This window comes from Pteropus medius, unplaced genomic scaffold (genome assembly GCF_902729225.1).
Source record: "Pteropus medius unplaced genomic scaffold, Ma_sr-lr_union100, whole genome shotgun sequence".
Lineage (NCBI taxonomy): Eukaryota > Metazoa > Chordata > Mammalia > Chiroptera > Pteropodidae > Pteropus > Pteropus medius.
Window position 1 is genome coordinate 466004 of NW_024340847.1, and position 24412 is coordinate 490415.

Below are 24412 nucleotides of genomic sequence, written 5' to 3' on the forward strand. Positions count from 1 at the left end.
AGAGGCGGCCGGCCGAGCCGTGTGCTGCTCGCGCCATCGGAGGCTCGCAGTGTTTCCCGAGTGGGCGGACGTCATCGCCATCTTCAGGGCTGTTTGGATCATCTGATTATGTCTCCGTGGGGGCGAAGGGGTGTGGGCTCAGGGTGCAGTCATGAGGCTGACGGGGGCTGCGGTTCATGAAGAAGCCTCTGCGCGCCCCACCTCACCACGTTACCTCTTTGGTTTAAAACAAGCTAGAAAACGAATCCACGGGATCTGGCAGCGAAGCTTGGTCAGAGGCGGTTGACGCCCTGCACGGGCGACGTGCTCAGGCTGCTGGTCTCCACCTACAGCCCCCGGCGGGCCCCAGCAGACGTGCGACGTGCGTCCACAGGGTCCGTGCCCTGCACTGTGGGGCAGCTGCAGCCGTGCAGGCGTCTCCCGGCCGGGACCCTGCACACGGGAAGCGGCCTCCGCCCGCCCCGCGCACCCTGCTCGCCCGTCGGCCCCGCGGCTCTCGGCTCCTCTCCAGGATCCGGCGTCTGAGACGCAGCATGCGGGTCACACCCACTCTCTAGAATTCCAGCTGGCGTCGCTCTGCCAGCTCTCAAAGTGCCCTGTGAGCCGCAACCCCGTGCGCCTCTGTCAGCAACTCTCCCTGGTGCTGGCACCTCCTCCAGGCCACCGCGTCTCCGCGGACAGCACAGCCGCCCACACTGCTCTCCAGCCTGGACCGCGGCTTCCCCCACGGGCTCGTGACCTCGATCACCTCAGCTCTACGTCAGGTGAGGAGCAACTCGCCAAACGGAGCAGCTGAGTCTGGGTTACCTCTCATCCGACAGCCGAAGCGGCGTCTGCGGGGTGCTCACCCGACACCGCCCACAGGCCCCTCCGTCCCAGCGCTCCCCGCGGTCTGTGTAACTGCCCGGAGGTGTCTCGGGACCTGGGACAGGTGGGGCCCAGAGCCTTCCCCGGGGACGAGCCACCAGAGGTGGGCAGGGACGACACAGCAGCGTCTCCGCTTTCAAGGGCAGCGGGCTGTGTTCTGACTGATTCCACAAAAAACAGCCTTGAGGACCCCGACGGGCGAGCTGGGCCCTCCCGGGGGACGGGGAGCGGGGCGCTCCCACAGGTCAAAGCTGGAGCCCGGATCATTTCTTGTGAAGCGCGCCAGCAGACGTGGCACGGCAAGGTGGGGACCCAGCCGCTAGTGACAATGTGCCTCGGACCGGAAGTGGTTCGGTTTCAAGGGCTTTTATACAAATCGCATTATTTGATTTCCACAGCAGTTCTGTGGGCTAGCCGGGGTTCACTTAAAAACTCGCGTCGTAATGGTTTAGGAAACGTTCGTTTCTTGATGTTTTTGTGTTTTCCCGCGTGTTCCTTCGCTCACGCCGTGAGCACATGCGTGGAACCCGCCGTGGCCGTGAGCAGGCGGCGTGGGCGCTGACCTCACATGGTGCAGTGCGTGCCTGCTGACCAGCGCTGCCCCGGGCCTGCGGATGAGCCGCGTCTGTCCCCTCCCCATGCTGGGGCAGTCAAGCTGAAAGGTCGCGGCCTCACCAGCTACCGGGCCTCATAGCCGCATCTGCCCAGGTGTCAGCAGGGGACACGGCAGGGGCACAGCCGGGCCCTCGGGAGCCAAGCAGCTGATGCGCTCAGGATTCGGGAGGTCAGAAGCTGAGGGGACGAGGGGAGGACGGGCACTCAGTCCAGGTCCGTGGACACAGGACACGCTCCGGCCTGTGACTCGAGGTCATTGGCCACGGGCCTGGGCCTGGACCTAGACCAGGGTGGCCAGCGTCCTGGCGGCCTCTGCAGCGTGTTGTGCACTTGCTTAAAGACTTGGCCGCCTGCACTGTGCCTGCAGGGACCTGGAATGGCCGCCTCCTGGGGCACCACAGGCCCATCCCACATCCCAGCGCAGTCTTCCTGTGGCTGCGGGCCCTCCGCCCACAGACGCTCCCAGGGTGGCCTCTAAGGGACGTGTCCATTCCTGTGACGCTGGGCTGTGGAAGCCCCTGTCGCCTGTCTACCCTCACGCGGGCGGGGCAGTGCCCCGGAGCTGTCACCCGCACAGGACGGCTCCCTCTGGACCTGTCCTGGTCCGCAGCCAGTCCCACAGACTTCACCTACCTGCAGATGTCCCCGGGCACCGGCCGGCTTGGGACAAGCGAGCCCCCGGCTGCAGCTGCAGCAGACGGCAGAGAGCGACGAGCACACGGAGGCTCCCGCTGAACGGACTCCTTGGGTCCCCGTCGGTTCTCAGCGTCCCCGTGGTCCTGGGAAAGCCCTTCGGAGCCCCGTCTCCTGCATCACCGCCCCAGCTGCCCCTGACCTGGCCTCCACGCTCCCACCCGCTGCCCGCGAGGCACACGGGCCAGAGTTTCCGGAACCTCCTGCCCCGAGGCCTTGGCGCCTGCCGTCCTCAGTGTCTGCCCTCCGCGCGTCTGTCTGCGTCTCGATCGCCCTTTTCTGTAGGGACAGCAGTGATGTGGTCAGGGCCAGCCCCAGGGAGCTCGCCCCCAGCAGACCTCTGCACCCGCCCGGTCTCTGCGCGAGGCCACGTTCTGAGGCCCTGGCCTTGGAGCTTCAGCGTGTGAACTTCCGGTGTTACAGTCGCACCCAGGACAGCACACTCCCCTTTCACTCGTTGGTGACCTTGGCGCCTGAGCCCCCACTGCAGCGAAGCCCCGCAAAGGCCGGGGCTCGCTCTTCGTTTGCTGTCGCATGTCCTGCAGCCGGTGCTGGCTGCGGCGGGCACCTTATGCGTTTGCTGAGGGAGTGGATGAATGGCCAGCTGGGGCGGAAACTCGGCTGCCACGGTTTCTCTGTGACGATGCAATGGGATGTTTCCTTGAGGTGGGACTAACGAGCTTTCGCAGGCAACACGTGATTTGCCAACTGGGGGCTGGGGTTCAGGCTGTGTCGTCGGAACTGCAGACGACAGGCGGGTGGCTCTTCCGCGGGAGCCGGCCTTGGCGGGGGTCGTCCCGGGACGCGCGCCCCTTTTGAAGAGCCGCCGGTGGGCCGTTCATCCCGTCGGCTGTCACCCTTCACCGTGACGCCGACGTGGCCATGCATCGGCACACGGCTCGTTCTGGAAACGAGCCCATTAAACGTGGGCTTCCTTTGTGCACTGGCCTTGCCGTGCTGAGGCTTTGGCGTCAGCGCCTGCTCCCCCCGCCTCCCGTCTCTCCTTTCCCGCCCTCCTCTTTATTGTATTTTCTATTGAGGCCGAGATGAGCCCATTACACGTCCTAATAATTCCATTCGCACTGAATTGTTTGTCTTATTGCTGGAAAATTCAGGTGATTCATCATGGCTGAAGAAGCACCTGATCCCCATTGCCCTGAGAGCCTGGTCACTATGTGACAGGAATACGCGAGCGGCAGGCGCTCAGAATCCTGAGGCCGGGTGGGAGCGTGTGGGGACCAAGCGACGAGCCCCACTGGGTCACGCAGCTTCCTGTCTGCTCTCCCCCCACAGCCCCCTGAGCCCGGAGAAGGGGAAGGAGCTGATGGAGGACGTCGCACGCCTCCTGCCGCTGCCGGCGAGCATCTTTGCGGACGTCGCGTGAGTTGGGGCTCGGGGTCCTCGGGGTTCATTCCCGCCTCACACTGGGCTCCGTGTCTAAATTGGCCTGTAAGGGAAAGAACTGTGTGCCTGTGGTTCCCGTTAATTATGTCAGAGAGGAGCTGCTTCAGCAGCAAATGACAGGAAAACCCCAGCGGGGTTTGGTGAGTTATTTAAACACAGCTAGAATCGGAGCGTAATTATAAGAGCCGTGACGTGCGGGCACGGGGCCCACCGGGCAGGGGTCCCCGCCGCAGGCTCCCCTGACCACCGGAGGCTCCGGGGTCCCTGCCGCCTGCACCGCCACCCGCAGATGCGTCCGTGAGGGCTCGGCCAGCGCTTGCCGAGCGCGGCGTCCAGGGCCCTGTGCGTCTCGGCGACATCGGGGCTGCAGGGGTGCCGCATGCAGCTGGTGCATGCAAGGGCGGCCGCTTCCATCTCTTGGGAAGTGTGCAGAGCTGTGAGGACAAGCCCCGCGGAAAGGGAGCAAGTGGTGATGTGTAGATCCAGTGGGGGCGGAGCGTCAGGCGCGGGGGCGGGCGGATCACGCACAGCCCCACATGGGGGCCTTGGCGGGACGGGGGCCATTCTGACGGGGGCCCAAGGACAGGCAACACCCCTGGCTCAGGACCAGAAGGCAAGGCTGAGCCGAGTCCCCACCCCGAGAACGTGGAGCCAGGAGCCTCCACCGTGGCCTGCAGACACTGGTCCCTGTCATTCATATGAGCACCTGCCATGAGCTGGCTTCAGCTAGGAGCAGGCACAGGCACCGATACGCCCCACCTGCTGGGAAAGGCAGCCGGGTGCAGGCAGCTGGCGCGGAAGGCGCTGGGAGACACGTGGGAGGCGGGCACCTCACTGGCCTGGGGCCCGGAAGCTCCGGAAGAGGAGAGCCCGAGGGTGGGGAGCAGACTTCGGCAGAGGGGTGTGGCCACAGCACAGAGCGCAAGGCGCACCTAGCGAGCGCCCGAATGAAGAACGCAGGCTGCGCCGGGAGCACAGGGCCTGGTCCGCCGCAGCCGGCGCACACCTGGCTCACAGGTGCGCTGTGCAGGTGAGGCGTGCCATGAGGGTCCAGAAGCTGGCGTCTGCAGAGCCCGGACTGGGCACACACAGCGGCATCCCAGGGGAGGGACTGGGCCCGAACAGGAGTGGGGGACTTCGCAGCAGCAGGCGGGAGGGACGGAGGGGCTGGTGAGAGGCTGCAGCCCTGGTGCACGGCGGACGGGCGCCTGGGGCAGAGAAGCGCCTGCTGGGAGCTGGGGGTGAGGGCAGGCCCCGCCACGATCAGGGTGTGCGTGTGGAGGGACCACAGCGAGAGCCTTGGGGTCCCACGTCCTCAGGCCCTCCCCCCATGACCGGACCCAGGAGACCAGGCAACGGAGGCCGGGGCCAGGCAGAGGGGAATGTCCACGAGTGCTCGGTGAGGGGCAGCGTGCGCGGCCCAGGCTGGCGTCGGGAAGCACGGGGCTCGGGGAGAGGACCCGAGGGACCACTGCTGTTGGTGAGGTGTCCGCGCTCCGGCCCTCGCCTCCCCCACGAAGGGCGAAGCTCCGTCGCTCAGAGAAGAAAACCAGAGCGGACAGAAAGTAGCCGGCAGAAGCGATTCCATTGAAGCAGAGTGCACCGGGGAGAAAGTCCAGCCGCTGATCCAACCTCAGACCCTCCCGCTCCCAGCTGGGCGAGCGGAGTCTGTCCGCAGACGGGGAGGCCCCTGCTGGAGGCGCCATGGGGGTTCGGAGGGTGGAGGCTGCTCAGCTAGCGGTTTGGCCCGTGCGGGTTGAGGGTGATGTGGAGTGTGTGGTCATCTGCAGCTCACTGGCCGCAGGGTATAAGGGAGGCGCCAAAAGCCGCCCTTGCCTTGTTGACCACGGGGGAACGAGGGAGGCTCTGCCAGGCGTCTTGTTTCCGTTTGTCCCCTGACTGGGAAAACGAGGGAGGCGCCTGAAGCCTCCAGAGAGCGCACGTTTGGCTGCGGTGCCCTGTCACGTGCATTTTATCACCGGGCTGGTCTCGGGGACTCGCTGACCCCTCGCTGCCCGCTCCCTCCTGCTCATTCCCGCCCGTCTCCCTGCCCTGTCAGAAGGTCCTGGCGGGGTCCACTGGAGTGGACTTTGAAGGCTCTAAGGGCGCCGTCAGGTTGGCCGGGGTGGATGTGGCTGGTGCCGATCGTCATCCAGTGCAGGGGCCAGAGGAGGAAGGGTGGAGGGGTGTGGGGCGGGCCGCACAAGAAGCTGGGGATGAACCGTGCTCCCAAGACCTAAGTGTGTCCGTCCCCATGCTCATGTGGACAAAGACACGCCGTCAGAGGACCTGGGTTTGGTGACCAGGGCAGAGCGGGCTCTATGTGACAGGCTTCCTCAGTGTCACGGGGGGTCCACGGCACCATTCGATGGACAAAGGAAGAAGCCGGAGTCTGTAACACCTTCTGGATCTTTCCAAATTCTTTTCCTGCTGCAATTATTTTAAAGTTTATCACCTTTTATTTTGAGTAGGAAGGAGCCAGAAGTCGGGGCGCAGGGACCAAGGCCAAGCTGTTGTCTAAGTACGAAGCCTCGACTCCCTTCATTGGCCCCTGGGACCTGAGACCAGTGCAGCTGACGAGGGACTCTTGTCAGCTGTGACAGGCGGACGCGATGGTCAAGGGACAGTCTCATTCAATGGATACTTACTGAGCACCTGCTCTCCGCATTGCACCAGGGTGGGCCGGGAGCAGGCGGGGCGAGGTCCCTGCTCTCGGGGAGCTGACCTTCTGGCAGGAACTGAGGGGGCTGAGCCAGGTCTGGTAGGGGACACGCCCATGTGCCGTGCTGCTCCCAACGGGTTGTCCATTGAGATGGCGGGGGAGGGGGGGACGGTGGGGACTGTGCAAGGCGGGCGGGCAGTTCCCTGGGGCCACGAGGCCCTTTGAAGGGTGTGGCTTCCCTCCTTTGTGCTGGACGCCAGCGGAGAGTTCCCATCCGCGTGGAGAGTGAGTCACGGGACAGAGCGGGCCCACGTGACCGGGGACTGCGGAGGGTCCTGGGCGGGGTGGTGGCCGCTGTCTGGTGAAGTTTGGCCGTGGAGGGAGGTCGTGAGTCCCGGTGGCGGAGATGACATTGGGAGCCCCAGCTCTAACACTTTACTTTGAGGCTGGTTACATGTCGAGGGTCCTGTAGGGTTGTACTTGGTCCAGCTGCGTTCCCTCCAATGCGGGATCCAGTGTCCCACGGTACGTGACCCCCAGCAGACGTGGCTGTCAGATGCAGGAGCTGAGCTGGAGCGTGGGCGCCATGCAGCTGTGCGGCGCAGACGGGCGTGGAGAGCACCAGGCCCGACCCGGCGGTGCTGCTTGCTTTGCAGAGTCAGGTTCGCCGAGCATCGCTGCCCGGCCCGGCCCCTCTCTGCACTGACACGGCGCCCATCACCTGCGCCCCTCGCCCCGGACCCTCAGCTCGGCCAGAGGAGGCCCCGCCAAGGATTCGCATAGGGCACCCAGCGCGGCGACTGCACGGCGCAGACGCCTGTGAAACACGCGTGCTCACCCGCCGCACACGCGGCTGGCGCCTCCCGTAGGGGGAGACGCGGCGCAGGCCGGAGCTCCGGGGCCCCGAGTCCCCGAGTCCCCATGGGAGCGAGCGTGTGGCGGACGAGGGAGCGAGGGAGCAGCGCCCCTCCCTCGAGGGGAGAGAGGCAGAGGCCGAGGTCGCCGACAGGAGAGGTGCGGCGGTGGCCTCGTGATTGGGGGTGGCCCCACGGCTCGGTGGGCGTTGGGAACGGTGGGCGAAGGGCAGGGGTCACGGGAGGCCGCTTCAGAGTGAGACTCCTTTGGGCCCCCTCGGGATCGTTTCCTGAACGTTCGTTGTTTTCCCAAACACTAGGAAGGGTCTTCCCCAGTCACCCGGCCCAGCGGGGCGTCCCCAGTCCCCTGCTCTTGGTCCCTTTTGTGGTTCAGAGCTGCAGCTTCTCAGAGGCCCATCCTGGCCATTCATGACTGTGCTACACCCCGGGATCACTGGTTCTCGTCCCTGTGTGCACACGTGTGCGGTGTTAACTTTGTCCCTCCCGAGCCAGGCGAGCGTGTCCTGTGCGTCACCCCAGGACCAGCTCAGAGGTGGCACACGCCGAGGGCGTGCGCCCGGACGGGCTGGCTGTGCCGGTGGCCTCGGGGAGGGGACGGCTGTGGCCCACACGTGGCTCTGCCGTGACGAGCGCATTCTCAGCGGTGCTCGTTGTCCCAGGAGAGGGACAGGCCACCACGCAAGCCGGCACTTTCAGAGATCGTCCGCGTTTTTATGGAAGTACTAGTTATGCTTAATATGTTTTGTTAATGGTTATGTAGCTGTCAAGTAAATTCCATTATTTCTTATTACATCATTAGAGACCATTAAAACGGCATTAGCATGCTGATGTAATTATGCCGGCAGACGCACAACGACCGCAGTTATGACTTTATAATCTAATCGTGGCTGTCCACGGCCACTGATGGATGCCGGGCTGCGCTCGGCAGGCTCGGGCGGGTGGGCGGAGCTTGGGGACCAGTGTCCACGCTGCTTCTCTCGGCTTCTGCTGAGCCGTGCGATCAGCCCCCCGCAGCTCCGGGCCGGCCGCGGGCATCTGGGAGGACAGCCTAACTCCGAGAGCAATCTTCGTGTGTTCTCAGGGTGCAAGAAGCAGTTTCGTTTCCATCCGTGTGATTCACTGAATTGATGAAAACAGCATTCTCGTTTTCCAAGACAGTTACTGGGGAAGCGGCCGTGCGACTTCGCGGCCCTGACACCTCCATTAGGTCCCCCGTGCTCCGGGCGGGGGCTGCCCAAGCTCAGCTCCATCCTGCGACGGTCTCAGCAACGACGAGGCCCCCTGGCCCTGCTCTTGGTGTCACCCCCATACAGAACTTGTGGGAGTTTAGAGGCTCACACAAAACGGGTTTGGTTTCTGGGCCAGAATTATGATTCTTTACCTCTTGGTCTCGCCTCCCTGATTTGTAAGGATGTTTAATAGGAAGTCGAGTTGGGGGGGATCAGAATGGCCTTGAACCCACCGGATTGCCCCCCAGGCTTGCTTTGTAGCCCTAGTTATTACAAAGCCCGGGATAATTTGGCACACGTGCCAGGGCAGTGCGAATTGCCAGTGGCGGAGATTGTGCTCAGAGCGAGGAAGCGCCGTGCCCAGCAGCAAATCCGAGCCAGCAGGGCGCGTGCTGGGCGGTGCCGGCACCGGCCCACAGGCTCCGCTGCACAGGCGGATGCCGTCACCTCGCTCCGCCTGGGTCCGGGCTTTGCTCAGCGACGCCACCTGAGGAGGGCAGAGAAGGGAGGGCGCTCAGGCTGCGCCCTGTTCACACGCTGCCAGACCGACCCCTGGCTAGGGGCAGCTGCATGTGTTTACCTTGAAACATGGAGTTCCATGGAAATGTCACAATATGTCAAAACTGCCTCAGCTCTGCCTGTAGACTGAAGCCGAGACAGCGGGAAGGAACCATTGAGGGGTCAGCCATTTCTCGTTTTAAGTAAACTCTTATGCTTTGGTTAAAGGTGTTAGTATTTACAGTATTGATTGAGTTTTCTTGACTTTTGTGAAATAACATCACGGTTTAGAAGAAGAGTCAAGTTACTTAGCCTTCCAAACCCTCAGAGTCCCCCCTGGAAAACGCAGAGGTCAAGGCATGGCGTGGGCTGTGACAGGTCCCCACCCTTCCTGGCACCAGGGACCGGGGCTCCCGTGAGCATCTAATGCCTGCCGGTCCGAGGCGGAGCTGAGGCGGCGATGCTGGCGCTGGGGGCGGCTGCAGATGCAGATGCAGCTTCTCTCGCTCACCTGCGCTCACCTCCGGCTGTGCGGCCAGGGGGTCGGGGACTCTGGGCTGTGACATAGGACCCCGCTAGGTTCAGCCTTCACTGGGGCTGTCTCATAAGTCCGAATATTTAATTCTTCGCCAGGGGCCCCGCGTGTCCATTCTGCTGTCGGCCCCACGACTGGAGAAGCCGGCGGTCTCGGCAGCGACTCAGGGCAGCGCCGGGTCTAGGAAAAGCGAGCGCAGGCGACGGGGCTGGCGGATGCCGTGGACAGACCCCTCACCACAGCGCCCTGCACAAGCTCTCGACACCCTGTTCCAGTGGCTCCGACGTTAAACTGGGCTCTGGGGCTAGTCCTTAAACTGCACGTGTTCCCGCTGATTCACCTATGAAATGACGGTGTCGCCAAGCGAATCGCTTTGGGTCTAACTTTCGGGATCACTTTGTTCACCGAGGCAGTGTCTGTGAGCCTCAGTGAGGGCAAAGGGGCACTCGGAGCGCTCCGTGCGCCAGGCACATTGTAAGGGTGTCACACGTGTCCCTAAACGGCAAGGCAGGGACACGCGGTGTCCCAGAAGGACGTTAGGCGGCCCTGCACCCCTCCTCGAGTCTCACTGTGGGGGTGGCAGGCGGACGGCAGTCGCGTCCAGGACCCCGGCATGCGAGGTCCCTGGATGCTGAGAGGCCAGCAGTCTGTGCGTCTTTGAGACGAGAAATGACTGGAGCGGGAGGCCAGCACCCCAGGCCCAGCAGAAGCCCCCCTCGTTCACAGGGCGGGACGGGGGGCCCGGCCGGGTCGCCCAGGACACCAGAGTGGGGGCCGTAAACTGGGCGTGAGCGGAGCAGGCAGAGCTGCTCGGGGGCGGCAGAGCGGTGGCTCCCGAGGACCGCGACTCTGGCCAGACGGCAGGACGTGGGCCGGGCTGGAGCCACCGCTGTGAGGACGCAGCGGGGAGGCTGGACATGACGGCGTCTTCGAGGAGACGAGGCGACGAGGAAGTCACAGGGACAGGGTCGGTCGGAGGCTGGCACGTCCGGCTGCACAGCGCTGTGGGGACAGTGGCAGGTGCTGATTCAAGGACGTCTCGTCTCTGGGACCGTGAGGGGAGCTGAGGCCTCTCCATAGAGTAGCCACAGCTGCAGCGTCCAAATGATGACGAGGCTGTCTTCCCAGGGCACGGGGTCCCCAGTCACGCAGCTGGCCAACCGGGGCGGGCACAGAGCTCATGAGGGAGGAGCCCTGGAGCCGGGGCCCGGGCGTCCTGAGTCGAGATGGCATCTGCGCCCACGAGAAAGCTCGAAGTTCAGGGGAAGGGACATGGCCTGACGTCACACGCGGCCGCCAGAGGGACCGGCTTCGGGGAGGGAGGGAGGAGAGGGCGAGGTCAAAGGAGGCGGCAGAGTTTCGGGGTGGCAACTTTGTTCCCGTAGCTGTTTCTGACGGTCGTCCTGGTTCCCACGTAGCTCCTCCTGAGCTTGGGGGTTACTCGGGGGACGCTCACTCTCACGACTCCCCTGTGCACCTGTCCCGAGGGCCTTTCCGCGTGTCGTACACACTGAAACAGGCAGAGGGGAGAGGAGGCGGCCAGTGGGACGGGGTGGCCGGCGGGTGCGGGCAGGCGGGGTGTGCGGGATGGGCCTCGCGAGGGGACCGTTCAGAGTCCCCGGGCCCCTGGTGTGCCTGCCCGGGAGGCGGCGTGGTGGCACCTGCTTGGCAGGGGACGGGGGGACCGCACGTGGGCGTGGCACTTCGGCCGCACGCGGGGCCCTCGTCTGATGTGATTCCAGTAGCCGAAGCCATGCACGCTGATGATTCCACCGCCCGAGCAAGGAGCCCCGAGCCCCTGGACCGGGGAGGACTTGGCCTTCAGAGCCCGTCCACCGACGTGTGGGACCCTGCAGTGGTCACAGCAGGGACAGCTCCGCCGCCAGTCATGGGGACAGTTCTGGGCCCTGTGAAGTCTGCTCTGAGGGAGGCCAGGAGCTCTGCATCTGCCGGACGCCAGCCACGGCTGTGCACCCCATTCTCCGAGGAGAGAGAAGACGGGGCGCGAGGCGGGGGCCGTCGTGCGGCTGAGCCCAGAGGCAGGTGCCCCGCCCACTGTGATGCGTCTGCTTCTCGTTTCGTCTTGGTGCGATTTGTCCTCGATATTCTAGCTGACGCGTCAGGAATGGAGCGAGGGGCCCTCTCTGTGCTGTTTGCACGAGAGTGCGGCTTGGGGTGGGGCGTCTGGGGACGGCGTCTGAGGGGTGCAGGGGGGAGCAGGCGCTCCGGAGGGGCCCAGCCCAGCGTCCTCCGGCCTTCGCCCGCCCGAGCCCGCCCGAGCCCCGTCTCATCCCTCTGAGGGCCTTTCCCGGAGAGGACGTGTGGGGCAGTCGTCCTGCGAGGAGCCCGTGGCTGTCCGTGGGCGCCGGGCGCCGCCGGTAAGAGCCGACCCTGAGCTCCTGCTCCACCTGGCGACTGCCGGGCACGTGATGGACAGTTTCTAAAGTACGTGAGGCCTTCAGACGAGTCAAGTTGTTAGAAAAAGCGATAGTTTTCAAAATCATGTTCGATATAGTATTTAAACAGCTCTGAAAACTTTTGTGCATTTCTGTCTGCCAATTCCCTGCCAGTTATTTTTATAGTGAATGGTTCTTAATAACTTTGATAAGTTTTTAAATGGTTCCTGTCAAGAAGATTTTTAATATACCGCTCTCTTTCCTTCCTGCTTTGATTCATTCTGCTCCCTTGGGAGAAAAAGGAGAAAGCAGAAAATCTGTTTTCATAACCATTTTTTTTCCTGCAAGATATCTGCTTGTTATTGTCGGGCTGTCGGGGGGATTTGAGGTCTTATGAGCGCACCGCCCTGCGGGTTTGGAAAGCAAAGCCTGTCAGGAGACCTAGTGGGAAGCGGAAAAGGTCCCAGCGTCAAGAACAGAGTCCCCCAGGGTGCCCCGGTGTGTGTGTCCGGTGAGTGTGTCCGGTGTGTGTGTCGGTGGTGTGTCCGGTGGGTGTGTCCGGTGGGTGTGTCCGTGTGGTCCACACGCCTGAGGAGAGGTGGCGCCGTGTGCCCAGCTGGCCCTGAACACCTTTCTCGATTGTCTCTTGCAGTGTCCTAGGGCCAGCCGTGACCTTCAGAGTGAGCGCCAATGTCCAGAACGTGACAACTGCGGATGTGGCAAAGGCAGCAGGTAAGGCTGTTCCTACACGCGCATGCACATACCCCGCAGGCGGGTGGGGAAGGCAGCCTCCCCGTACCCCAGCTTTATGGGGGTGATGGTGAGGGAGCAGCACAGTGCCCGAGGCTGTGCCGGGCTGTGGGGCGTGGCCGGGCGGACAGCCACACCCTCCCTCCAGGGTCAAGGGCAAGTGTGCAGGGGCAGTGGCCAGGGTCCGCGGCAGCGGGTGAGGACGTAACAAATGCGGGTTCGCTCCCCGCTTGCCCTGAGGACCCCTTACGAGCACCGGCTCCCCTTCGGCCGTCACTGAGCGAGACAGCGCGGGGCCCAGCAGAAGCCAGCAGCTTGGTCATGGTCTCAGTTTAGAGCCCAGCCGCTGGTCAGGCCCACACACGCCCTGGGCCTGCTGAGCGGTCCTTGTTACGTGACTGGCGTTTGTCACCGAGTAGAAAGCACGAAGCTCAGCCGACCGGGGTCTCAGCGCACAGAGTGCTGCTGGAGACAGTTTGCAGCATCCTCAATGACGTCGTACGGTCGTCTGCCCCGTGAGGGGACGTGGCCGGCATCCCGGAGCCTGCCTGTGCTGATGCTCGGCACTGAGGCGCCGCTCGGCGGTTAGGGCTCTCGTGCGCTGTCGTCGTCTGTGAGGGACGCGGCTGCACGGGCTTCGCGTCAGCCAGCGCTGTCGTTGCTAACACAGGAAGGAGCTAGTTCTGATGAACTCCACTCCCTTTCCCCCAAATGTGAAATGCAGCAGAACGTTCTGGCTGATTCACGGATTCGAATGTCTAGTTCTCGTGACTGGAGCTGTGACTGGAGCTGTGACTGGATCGGCGCCCGCAAACCAGTTTCTCTTTGCCACGATGGTAGATGCCCCGTTAACGGCTCAGCTGGCTGCGGCGGGGCTCCCCTAGCTGGGCGTCCCGGCGTCCCCGGTGACCACCCTTACTCGCTGACAGTGGGGCCTCGGGGGCCAGGTGCTTGGGGTTGGAGAACACGTTGCCAAGTGTACCTCGCTCTGGAACCCTGGCGGCCCTAAGCTCTGCGGAGAGCGGCCGCCCCAGGCTCCGCGTGACTGCGCCTTTCGTCGTGAGGTGGGGCCCGGGCACATCTCGCAAAGTTGTGAAGCATCGTTAGGCAGCCGAGCTGCTTCCTGTGGTCCCGGGGGAGAAGTTGGCACCTGTCACTAAACACCTGCCCTGCAGAGGAGTGGGGTCCGTGTGGGCGGCTCCAGCCCCATGGCCACGGGCTCCCTCCCGTCCTCAGCATCCGTCTGACCGTCCCGACTCCCCAGCATAGGTGATAATCGAGCATATTTAAGCCCAAATCAGTATCAGATTTTCACACAGAAACGCACTGACCATGATTCTGCCCCGGCAGACCCTCCGATGTGCGAGTCTCGGAGCTTGTTGGAACTGGGGGCGCTGCGGACGGACCGAGCCAGGTCTTCTCATCTTCTTGATCATGACAGTGCACTCGCCGATGGTGGCCTGTCATTGATTTCATTGCTTTCTGGGGAAAATGAGGTTGATTATTTGAAATCTCATTCCTTGGTCATTTTAGCTTCGTTCATTTTATGCACTAAAGTGCTCTTCCGAGGCTGAAATTACACATGAAATATGTGTTCGAGTGTCATGTCAACAACTTTCCAGAATAATTTCGAATTCGTGAAATTATTCCAGTGCATTGACATTAACGGTCACAGCTGTGCAAGACCGTGTTTCTTGCTGTAAATGTAAGAGAATCAATAACGAACGCAGTTTAAAAAATTAATTCCTTTTGTATCTGAATGACTCTGATGTTTTGAATGTGCCTGATGTGAACAGGAAAAGGACCGTGAAAAGCAGGCGTGGGCAGCAGGGTCTTGCTCTGGGCCGTGGGACTGGCCCAGCACCGCGGCGCCCGCCCTGTCTGCCGTGCGAGAGCATCTGGGGCCCCGAAGAGAGGGGACCTCGCGGAGGACACTGTCCACGTGGTGGTCAGCTCGGTCTCGTGTTAACGGGAAAAAATTCTCAACTCAAAGGAGTTTTTTTGTGGTTTCTCACTTTAAGATGCCGCAGGCGTTAGCGGCACCGTGCAGCCTGGCTCTGCGGGCAGATGTGGTTTGGGTCAGCCGAGGCGCTGTGCCTGTGAGTCACCACGGACGGACGGGACAGTCTCGTGGGAACGCGGCTGGTGCCATGCGTGGCCTGCACGTCGTGACGGCGTCTGGGTCCCTCGGGGGCGTGGACGCACGGTGCCATAGGCGCCTCTTGTTACTGTGAAGGGAGACACAACCCCGGTGACGAAATGACTGGGCGTTTTGCTGATTTTATACGAAACAACACAAAACCTGGTGTCTGGGCAGACGGTCGGCGGTGCGCGTTCCGGGTGACGGGTGGGCTGGCTCCGCGTTTCAGAGGCTCTTTGTTCCCGTTGGTCCTTCTCTGATGAGCGCGGCACGAGCTCGAGGGGGGAGGGCGCGCGCCGGAGCTGGCCCCACGCTGCGTGGCACCGTCTGCCCGGCGGCCCAGACGGAAGCCCCTCACCCTCGCTGCCGCGGCCGTTTATTCCGGAATAGTCTGTTTCTGATCGATCTTTGCAACTCGCCTTTCGGAGCTGCGGTTACCCCTCCTCCAGAAAAGGTGTTCTCTCTCCCTCCCACTCGACGCCCCGTCACGCCTGCAGGTCACCCCGACTTGACGCCAGGAGCTGTCCTGCGTCCCTGCCCCACGTCCCTGGTCCGGCCCCTGCTGCAGCCTCCTCGCCCGGCACCCCGGAGGCTGCGTTCCCATCGCTTCCGGCTGGCGGGTGTTTGACTCACTGGCTGTTTGGTTCCGGCCCGTCCAGACCTTTGTCCTGCTTTGATCCCGGCGTCATCCCGCGGACTCTTGTCTAGGCAAAGCCTCGAAAGCCTGGCATTCGGCCGCCCTCTTTCTTTTGGCTTGTTGGGGAGGAACCACGTGTCATTTCAAATAGCAGGTGTCTCCTGGCTCAAAGTCCGTGACGACCGTCCGTGTGGCTTTGTCCAGCGTCCTGCCCGCCTCTCTCCCCGCGGACTTGGCGCGTCTCTGCTTCGCGGTGCTGTCGTCCACGTTTTGTGATCTGTGACTCGCCTGTCTGTGTGGAGGAGGGAGAGGCCTCACCTCCGGCGGCCTCTCCCGCGGATGCCAGCTCAGGGCTCGACTCCAGATGCGGGAGTCACGTGCGGGCGCAGAGCCGGGGCCCCTCGCCCACGGCGTCTGCTGAGCCGCTGCTGCAGCGAGCACCGCCTGGCCCTGTGGCGGGGTGTCCCCTTCGAGAAGTGCAGGGGACTCTGGAGAGTGGACCGTGTGCTCCGTCCCACCGCCTGGGGCAGGCCCGGCCACAGCACCTGCGCCAAGCTCCGGCGAGGGGAACGCTGTGGCAGCTGCCGCCGGGTCGCTGTCTGCGCTGAGAAACCCTGAGATCGTGACTCGCTGCACCTGGGTGACGAGTGACGTGAAAGCTCAGCCCCGTGCGTCGTCCGTAGACGGATAGCGACACGTTTCGTGGTGCTGGGCACACGTGGCACAGACGGCTCAGTGTTCATGGAAGAAACTCTCCTTTATGCAGACTTATTTATGCTGGACGATTTCACGTATTTAGTCTTAGTCATTTATAAGGACGACGGCTAATACGGCATTTCCTTCTGTGAGTCCTGAGCTGTGGACGGGGACTGAAGTAAAGCCATGTGCGGAGGGATCGGACCCGCAGTTCCAGACGCATTAGAAGGAAATGAGGAGAAATGATGACGCTGTGTCCCCAGACCCCAGGAGCTCAGTAACTTTCTGGGTTCGGGCTTCTTTGGGAGGCAGGCACGGTCAGGTGTCGACGGAGGTGGGCGAAACCCGCAGGACGCAGGGCTGGAGGCACCGTGACCGAGCCCGGGGCCCACCGTGCCGTCCGCAGCTCTGCGGGCGGGGCGGACAGCGGGGTGCTGGTGCTCCCCCCCCCAGCCTCAGGTGGCTGCGGGCTGCCCTCGAGGCCAGCGCCACACCGGACCCACAGGACGAAGCAGAGGTTTTGGTTCCCTCTCGTTCCTGGACCTCGAGTGCATTGCTGCAGAGCCGAAGGGGAGCCGGCCGCCCGTACCACTTCCTGGGAGCACCAGCTGCCGAAGGCGCCTTGAATCTGCCGTGACGGCGGAGGCGGCGGTTCCACTGGCCGTGCGTCCAGGTCCTGTCATAAATGGGTTCATGGGATTGGGCTTTGCTGCACGTGACAACTTACTCTCGGATCAGACCTCTCATAAAGTTTGACGATTCTAGTGCAGACGTAAACATGCGGGACCAGCCAAGCCGAGCGGAACACACCGCAGACCTCAGGGAGGTAGAGACGTTTCAGTTCATTCCGTAATCGCCACAGAGAAGCGAGGCAGGCGAGGGGCCGGAGGAGGAGCAGGGACGGGGACTCGGGTCCGCTTCCTGTTTGTCCTAGCGAGAAACCGGACTTGCAAACGAAGCTGCACGGACAGAAGCCCCTGCGCCCACAAACGCCCAGCGAGCCGGGAGCGCCAGCCGCCCACGTCCGCGGACGCGGAGGGAGGTCGCGGTCACCTGTCTGCAGTGGCCTGTGCTGCTCGTCCGTCTGTGAGTGTCACAGACGTGGGCCACGCGCTGCGGCAGGTGAGCGCGGAGATGCCTTCGCGGACGCACGTGCGGAGGTCGGAACCGACACCAGGGTCACGCACATCGGGCGGCGGCTCCGTGTCGTCACTGAAGAAGACTCTGGCCCTCGAGCAGTAAAAGAGCTTCTGACGCCTCGGAGCGAGCGAATGAAGGGATGGCTCTCGGTTTCACGCACGGTCCCGTCATGTTCGCTGGACGCAAGGTGCTTCCAGTTAAAAACAAAGTGGGTCGGTCTTAACCGATGGCGCGGGCCGGAACCGGTCGGCAGAGCCCCGGCAGAGAGTTCACCCAGGAGGTGGCTGGTGGGGGTTGGACACTGAGCGTCCCCTAGTTTACCCCACGACCTTTAAGGGGTCTTCATGCCTGGCCCAGCCCCGGGCACTGGGCTTTCGGTTCCGTGGGAAAGTGAATGCCGAATGGATTTTGCACAGTGGACTGTCCAGCCCTTCCGGGTGCCTCGCGGGAAGGACTGAGTCGGCAGGCTGTTCTGTGCCGGGGGGCGGGGTGGCGGACAAGGCAGGGTCCCCCGCCCTCGCGCCTCCTGTCAGGTGACGGTGACGAGACAGACGCCTCCCCGTCTCGCACAAACGCGTGGCTGTTAGGGCAGGGCGGCTGTGACCCACGGAGCACCATTAGGGAGACCCGCCGAGTGTGGGGCAGAGGCGCGTGGAGGGGGGATGGTCGAGGCAGAGGGCGGTGCAGATGAACACGGCAGGACACGCAGGGCCCTGCTCAGGGATCAGTCAGGGCGGAGGGCCGGGGAGGGGGGTCGCCAGGGCGGGGCGGGTGGTGGTCTCCCTCCACGCCCTCCAGGAAGCACCCCGGCCTGCAGGGCACAGAGCACCGAGCACCGGCAGGATTTCGTGATGGGCTGGACTGAGGGGGTGACAGGGAGGGAAAGGCAGGCAAGAGGGGCTCCAGGCTCCCCACTTTGTCAGCACAGAATCAGGGGAGGAGAATCGGACTCACCAGGTTGGGTGGAAAGGGGGCCGGGGTGGTGCCGTCTGCAGAGGAGCCTGGTTTCAGACAGGTGGCAGGGCCGGGACCTCCGGTGAGGTGTCGGGGAGATGCCGGTCCAGCCCCACCGCCTGGCCTGTCACCGGCCGCTGGCAAGCAGGACCCCTGTCCACATCCCGCCCCGTCGCAGAGAGAAGGCGTTCTGAACTGTTTGTCAGATAAAGGATGCGTCTCAGGAAATAACGTTTGTTAGACTCTGGACTCACAGGATTAGGTGCACACGCGCTCGGCCTTTTCAGCGGGTAAAGACCCATTTCCTTTCCCGCCCTCCTGTCCGTCTGCTGTGCCCTGGCACAGGGACCCCGGCCCTCAGGAGAGGCCACTTCCACGCTGGCTTCCGGAGGGCGAGGAGGTCCTTCCCCCGCTCACTGGCCCCGCAGTGTTCCTCCCGGTTCTTCCCGGTTCTCCACGTGGGAGGGCGAACGCGCCTGTGCACGGAGCTCCCGCAGGGGCGGCGGCCTGCAAGCAGGTGCCACAGCCTCTCACCCCCCCAAGGGGCCCCGGGGCAGGAGACTCGCTCCCAGCCAAGGCGCCGGGAGAGGCACCTCCCCTCGGGTCCTCGCGCCGGGGTTCCCCCAACTCCGCAGGAGCTTCGCAGGGTTGTTTGGGAGAAGAAATGTGTGTGCAGCTTTCTGGAGCAGCCCGTTGAGTTTAAGCGGTCGTCCTTCACCGCGTGACATAAACGCAGCCCCTTTGACGGTTTAGGATAAAACGCACCAGGAAATTCTTCACCTCTCCTGGGAACGCATGTACGTGATGTGAGGTGCCACAGCTGGTCCTGAGAATTATTTTCCTTTTTCTGGATAACCCCTTTTCCTCTTCGGCCTCACTCTTTTCACACCAATCCAATCACCGAGCTTCCGCAGCGACATCACGCCGATGTCGTCAGACACGCTGAGGGCACACGGAGGCCCCGTGATCTGCACTCTTCCCGTTAAGTCGCAGACGTGGCGAGGGGCGTCCGGCCCCTTGATGTGCACCCTCGATCGTGCTTTCTGGGTCCCCTCACAGGAGCCGCAGCACCCGTTCTGGGTGAGCTCACGAGACCCACTCACTGATGATGCGGTGGGCAGAGCGGGCGTCTGCATTCGCTGGCGGTCGGCGTGCAGCTCTGAGAGGCAGGCGCCTCGAGCCAGGGGAGCGAGCTGCTGGGGGCCCGGGGGCAGCGCCCACCCTGCACCAGCGCTGGCCGCCCCACCCACCCTTCCTCCTTGGCCCAGCAGCCTGGGGAAGCATGGCCTCCAAGCAGATGGGATGGGCCGGCGGGGTGGCCACTGAGCCGGCAGCCGGCTGTGCTCCTGTGGCAGGCCCTCCATGGAGGCCGGGGCATGCGTGGCACAGGAGTGACAGCACCCAGTCCCCGGGGGGCAGTGACGGCGCCCAGTCCCCGGGGGGCACCAAGGCCTCCCCACGAGCCTGCAGGTGTCTGGTGTGAACAGCTGAACGCAGCTGAGCATCATTCCGACACCGTGAGCATTTCTCCCACGTCACCCACAAAGCCCGTCGTCGCTGCTTCGAGAGGGACCCCGCCGAGGCTCTCCATCTCTGCAGCTTGCACAGTCCAATTTTCACACGCAGCTGTTTTGTTTTCTTGTGAAAGTCAGAAACCAGTGAAGGAACCGAGCTCAATCAGAGGCGGCCACTGGGGATGGGAATGGTGGACGTGCGCACGCACCTCACAGAAGGCCCCTGGGCCGCCACGCTGGCTGAGATAACAGCCCGACGTGAGTGCCCAGGGACCTCTTCTGGAGCAGAGGACGAATTTCCGCCATCCGAAGAGCTCATCCGATGTGACAGCCTCGGGTGCGGATGGGGGCCTTCCTGTCAGGAGAGACGGAGGCAGCAATGTCTGTGTCCCGCCCGCCCCTCATGCCTGAGTGACACTGGCCGTCCACTTGTCCCTCCTCCGCCGGTGGTCACTACACACTTCAGCTTCAGCTTTCGTGTTCCGAGCTGGCTGTGCCCGCAAAGCTGGTGACGGAGACCTGGCAGCCTTGCCTATCTGTTTAAGTTCAGCATGTGTTTTGACACATAAATTTACATGAGGCATATTTAATCAGTCACAATGATATGCTAATTGGATTCATCTGTGAACTGAATAAAAAAACACATTTGAAGAAAAATGAAGTGAAGTTATTACCAGCTGAGACACTTTGCAATCAGTGCTTTGCGTCATCAAAATGTGAAAGATGAAGGTGCCAGGTACTTGCTGGGGGGAAACGCGAGGCCCCAATCCAGTCCGGCTGCTTTTCTAGCTGCAGGAAACTGGTTCCGCTTATCAACAGCTGCCGCGGGCTGTTGCTGTCCCTGGTGCTGACTCTCGGGGTGCTTGGGGTACCTCACAGAGGGCCATCTGGGAATCCGCCATGGCCGTGAGAGCGGGGTGTGGAGTGCGTGCACATGTACAAGTGGAGAGCACAGGGGCCTACGTCTCTTGTCCTTTTCTGTCCCCAAAGTCACGTAACAGCGCAGGAATCAGGCTGTGACTAGAGCTTGCCTGAGGCAGTTTCCGTTTCTCCTGTGAACGTCCGGCTTTTGGTTTTCAGCAAGGCTAAGCCATTTGGAGCCGGCTGCTGGTGCTCGGGGCTGGGTGGGCTCCTCATGTGACAGCAGTCACACACGCAGACACACACGCAGACGTGTGCACGCTCACATAGACACATGCACATGCACACACGTGCACACACATAGACACGTGCACACAGGCACATGCACATGTACACACACGCGCACACATGCATGCACACATGCACGCACATAGACACGCGCACGTGCACGGGCACACACATGCTCACACACACATGCGCGCACACGCACATACACACACACGCATGCACGCACACACACAAAAGCGGCCATGCGAGGTGGCGGAAGTATTCACTGGTCTATTGTCGCAATCACTCCGCAGTGCGTATGTGTATCAAATCACGTATCAAGTCATCACGTCGTATACCGTACACTTAAAAATGTTATGTTTCAATGATATCTCAATAAAGCTAGAAAAAACTAAACATTAGCTCAACTGAGAAGAAGAAGGACGCGTGATGACCGCTGCCGCGGGGATCTGCGCGGCGTTTTGTATTCGACCTTGTGTCTTGTGTCCCTGAGAAAATAGCATGTTATTGACGTTCGTTCGATTATAGATTTTACGTGAAAATGTTTACATGTTATTGACGTTCGTTCGATTATAGATTTTACGTGAAAAAACCCATGCCATCGGCACCCGCGAGTTGTCATTTTCTTCCTTTCAAACGCTGTACCTCGCGGTTTCTTCTCTCGGTTGAGTCACCTGGTGTTGACGAGTTGGAAGAAGCCGCTCTCTCTCCCCGGCCTGAAGAGAATGTTCAGAACATCATCTCGGCAAAGGACGGTCTTTGCCGAAAGATTTCAGTACCGAGTGTTTATCGGATTAAGGACGTCGTAGCTCCAGTTTCTTGAAATTTAAAAATTTCGAGTGGATGAATTTCTCATTCCTGAATGTCTGAGGTCGTTGTTTCTTCCCCGTCTGACCTCTCGGTGAAGTGACTGAGCTGATGTAGGATCATTTTGCGTTTGGGGGTGGAGCCTCTGGTCCTGAAGTTTGCTTTGCTTGGTTTTCCTGTGTTGGATTAAGTTTGCTGCCCCTTTTTTGAGAATCGAAATTCAGTTATATTGCTTTCTCATATTTTCCTCGTCTGGTTCGTCTCAAGGTAAGAGCAGCTCATACGACAGACAGTGTGGCTGCCGCGTGTCAGCGCCCCCACCCCCGCCACCCCCCCTCCCCCCCCGCGGCCCGCAAGCTCGGCTTGTGCAGGGGCCGAGCTGTTTGTGGCGGCGAGTGCAGCCAGGGCCCCCGCCTTTCGACTCAGTTTTGGCGTGTTGACTTTTTTCTAAAAATGACCAATTCCATTTATGTTTTCCAATTACGTTTACATTGTTCATAGAACTTTGTACATCTCTGCTTTATGTGTTGTTACTTACTCATTCCTGCCGGTATTGATTTTGGCTTTCTCCTCTCTTCTGATCGTCTCGGTACCCTCCTCTTGCTTTACTAGACTTTCCGAGTCACCCGCTCGGGACCGTCGCACGCTCTGCCACGCTCGTCGTCAATTTCTGCTCCTGTCTTTCAGATCGTCACGTTGTCTTGATTTCTTTGGGTTCTAATTCTCTTGTTTGCTTTTTCTTTTAAATTTTGCTGACCTTTCTTCATTATGGATTGTTTCCTATGTGGTTTATACTTTTTTTTATTGCAAGCTTATTTTTGACATCTTTCTTTTTCTTATGAAAATCACACAAAGTCCCCAAAACTCTCATTCTGGAGGGTTGAAACCGATCCTGCAAAGTGACTTGAATTAGTGGTTCCAGTGGAAGCATCATGTTAAGCGTGTAAGCATTTTGTCAAGTCGGGGTGTGACACCCCGTGTGACACAGACTCTGCCTGCGTCTTTCTCAGCAACGTGTTTTGTTTCCGTCCAGAGTCGACAGACACCGTGGGACGGGTGGCTGTGCGGCCTTTGCCCGTGGCACTGTGGGGCCGTGTCTGTGGCCGCCTGTGTGCAGGACGCCCGGCCGCGCCCGCTGCCCCCCGTGTTGCCGCTCGGCCCTTCTCCGTGGGTGCGCGTGGCCCCCGCTGTGGTCGTCCCGTCCGTGGCCTCTGGGGACCCTTCCCCTCCTCTCCGGCTTCGCGGTGGATCAGGGGCCCTGTTGCGTTTTTCCGGCACATTTCTGCGTTGGGTGGCAGGGCCGTCCTGCCCGTTCTCACGTCCCTCTTGACTTTTTATAGTTTAGCAGTTAAGATTCTTGTTGATTCGAAAATAGAGTATTTAAAAGTGCACATTTTTGCCTCGTGGGTGCTTTTAAAGACAACTCCACATGTTGGGTTTTCTAGACAGTCCGATCTCAGATTTCCGGTCCTCTGAGCTCAGACACCCCAGGCAGGCCGCGAGCTCTAAGCCCGTTCCAAGGGAATGGCGACCACAGATCCGCGAAGGATTGTGGAATGAGTCCTGGTTTCCTTACAGCATTCGCTCGATGTAGACAGCAGGGAGGAGGCCCACAGACCCCTGATGGCGGGCAGGCTTCTGTGCCACCTGCTCCACGTGCGTCCCGGGCCCACGCGTGCTCGGCTCACGCCTCACGCCTCACGCCTCACGGCCGCTCCCGCTCCGCCTCGTCAGGCCGAGGGGCCATTACCGTGGACGCTCCTGCCTCGCTCGGGGCCCTCGCCGTCCTCTGGGCTCTTTTGCTTCTGGGACACGTGCGCACAGGGCTAAGTGGCACGTGTCACATGTCGTAGACACACCACGCTGACTCAGTCGCCTGACGTGCTGCTGCTGTGCCCCGTGTCTCCCCCGTGTTTGGAGCGTCTCTGTTTACTGTTTTCCTCTGGAACTGGATGGCTTCTCGAAGTAGGTTTGCAGCAACGCTGGCACCTGGTCTCGCTGCGTCTCTCATGCCCCGGGGGAATCCAGGGCGACAAGGTGGCCAGAGTCCTGAGGGCCAGGACAGGCCTGCGTGACCGTGACCTGCATCTCGCTCATGTCCGAATGCCAGTCCTGGAAGGTTACTCTGGTAAGTCTTTCCAAGCGCAGGCGCTTACAGGGCCTCATTTAAAAGACAATGCGTGCTTTTGGTTAGCTGGTTCACAGAGCTGTGTTTTACACGTGTGTAAACAAGTGGGTCGTAAGTGTGTTCTCTTGCCTGGTTTACGTCCTGCTAGGAGCCGAGGACGGTCACCTGTCACATGGCCTGAGCATTTAATGTGACATAAACAGGATGTCCTGCCCACGTGTGGGCGTGTCTGGTGGCAACGCACATTCCTCGTGCAGTGCTGCCTGGCGCCCGCTGCAGACGTGTCCGTGGCCTTGCCCCGGCCCCCAAGCCACAGAGGACCTGCTTCCTCAGGGTGTGAATGTGTGGACGTCACACCAACTCTTCTGCCCCGAGGGACACACGCGAATGCACTGTCTCCACCCGGAAGTCCGTGGAGAGGACGGGCACACAGGCCACTGCCGACCAGTCCCTGGGACCTTCGCCAGCGCATCAGCGCCCTCTCCGGCGGGCTCGGCCCCCTGCGGAGGCACCGCCATGCTCCCCAGGGGGCAGAGAAGAGGCCGGCGGGGTGCCACGCCACGGTCCAGCAGGCGCACAGACCTCCCCGCGGGCCGGGCCATGGAGGCGGGGGCCCTCCAGGTGGAAACGGGGTGTGGCCTTCAGGGGGCACCCCCCGCCCCGCGGCCCCCTGACCCCACGAATCCCCCTGGGGCCTGCGAGCAGCCCCACGTGTCACGCCGC

General features: G+C 61.8%; 1 protein-coding gene across 1 annotated transcript in view; it reads left to right on the forward strand.

Moving 5' to 3' along the window:
- The window catches only part of PTPRN2 (protein tyrosine phosphatase receptor type N2), a 433745-nt gene that overhangs the window by 215197 nt on the left and 194136 nt on the right, over positions 1-24412 (forward strand). The window contains exons 10-11 of the mRNA XM_039836793.1: positions 3469-3555; positions 12427-12506. Coding sequence (XP_039692727.1) covers positions 3469-3555; positions 12427-12506 — 167 coding nt within the window. The remainder of the gene's footprint in view (positions 1-3468; positions 3556-12426; positions 12507-24412) is intronic.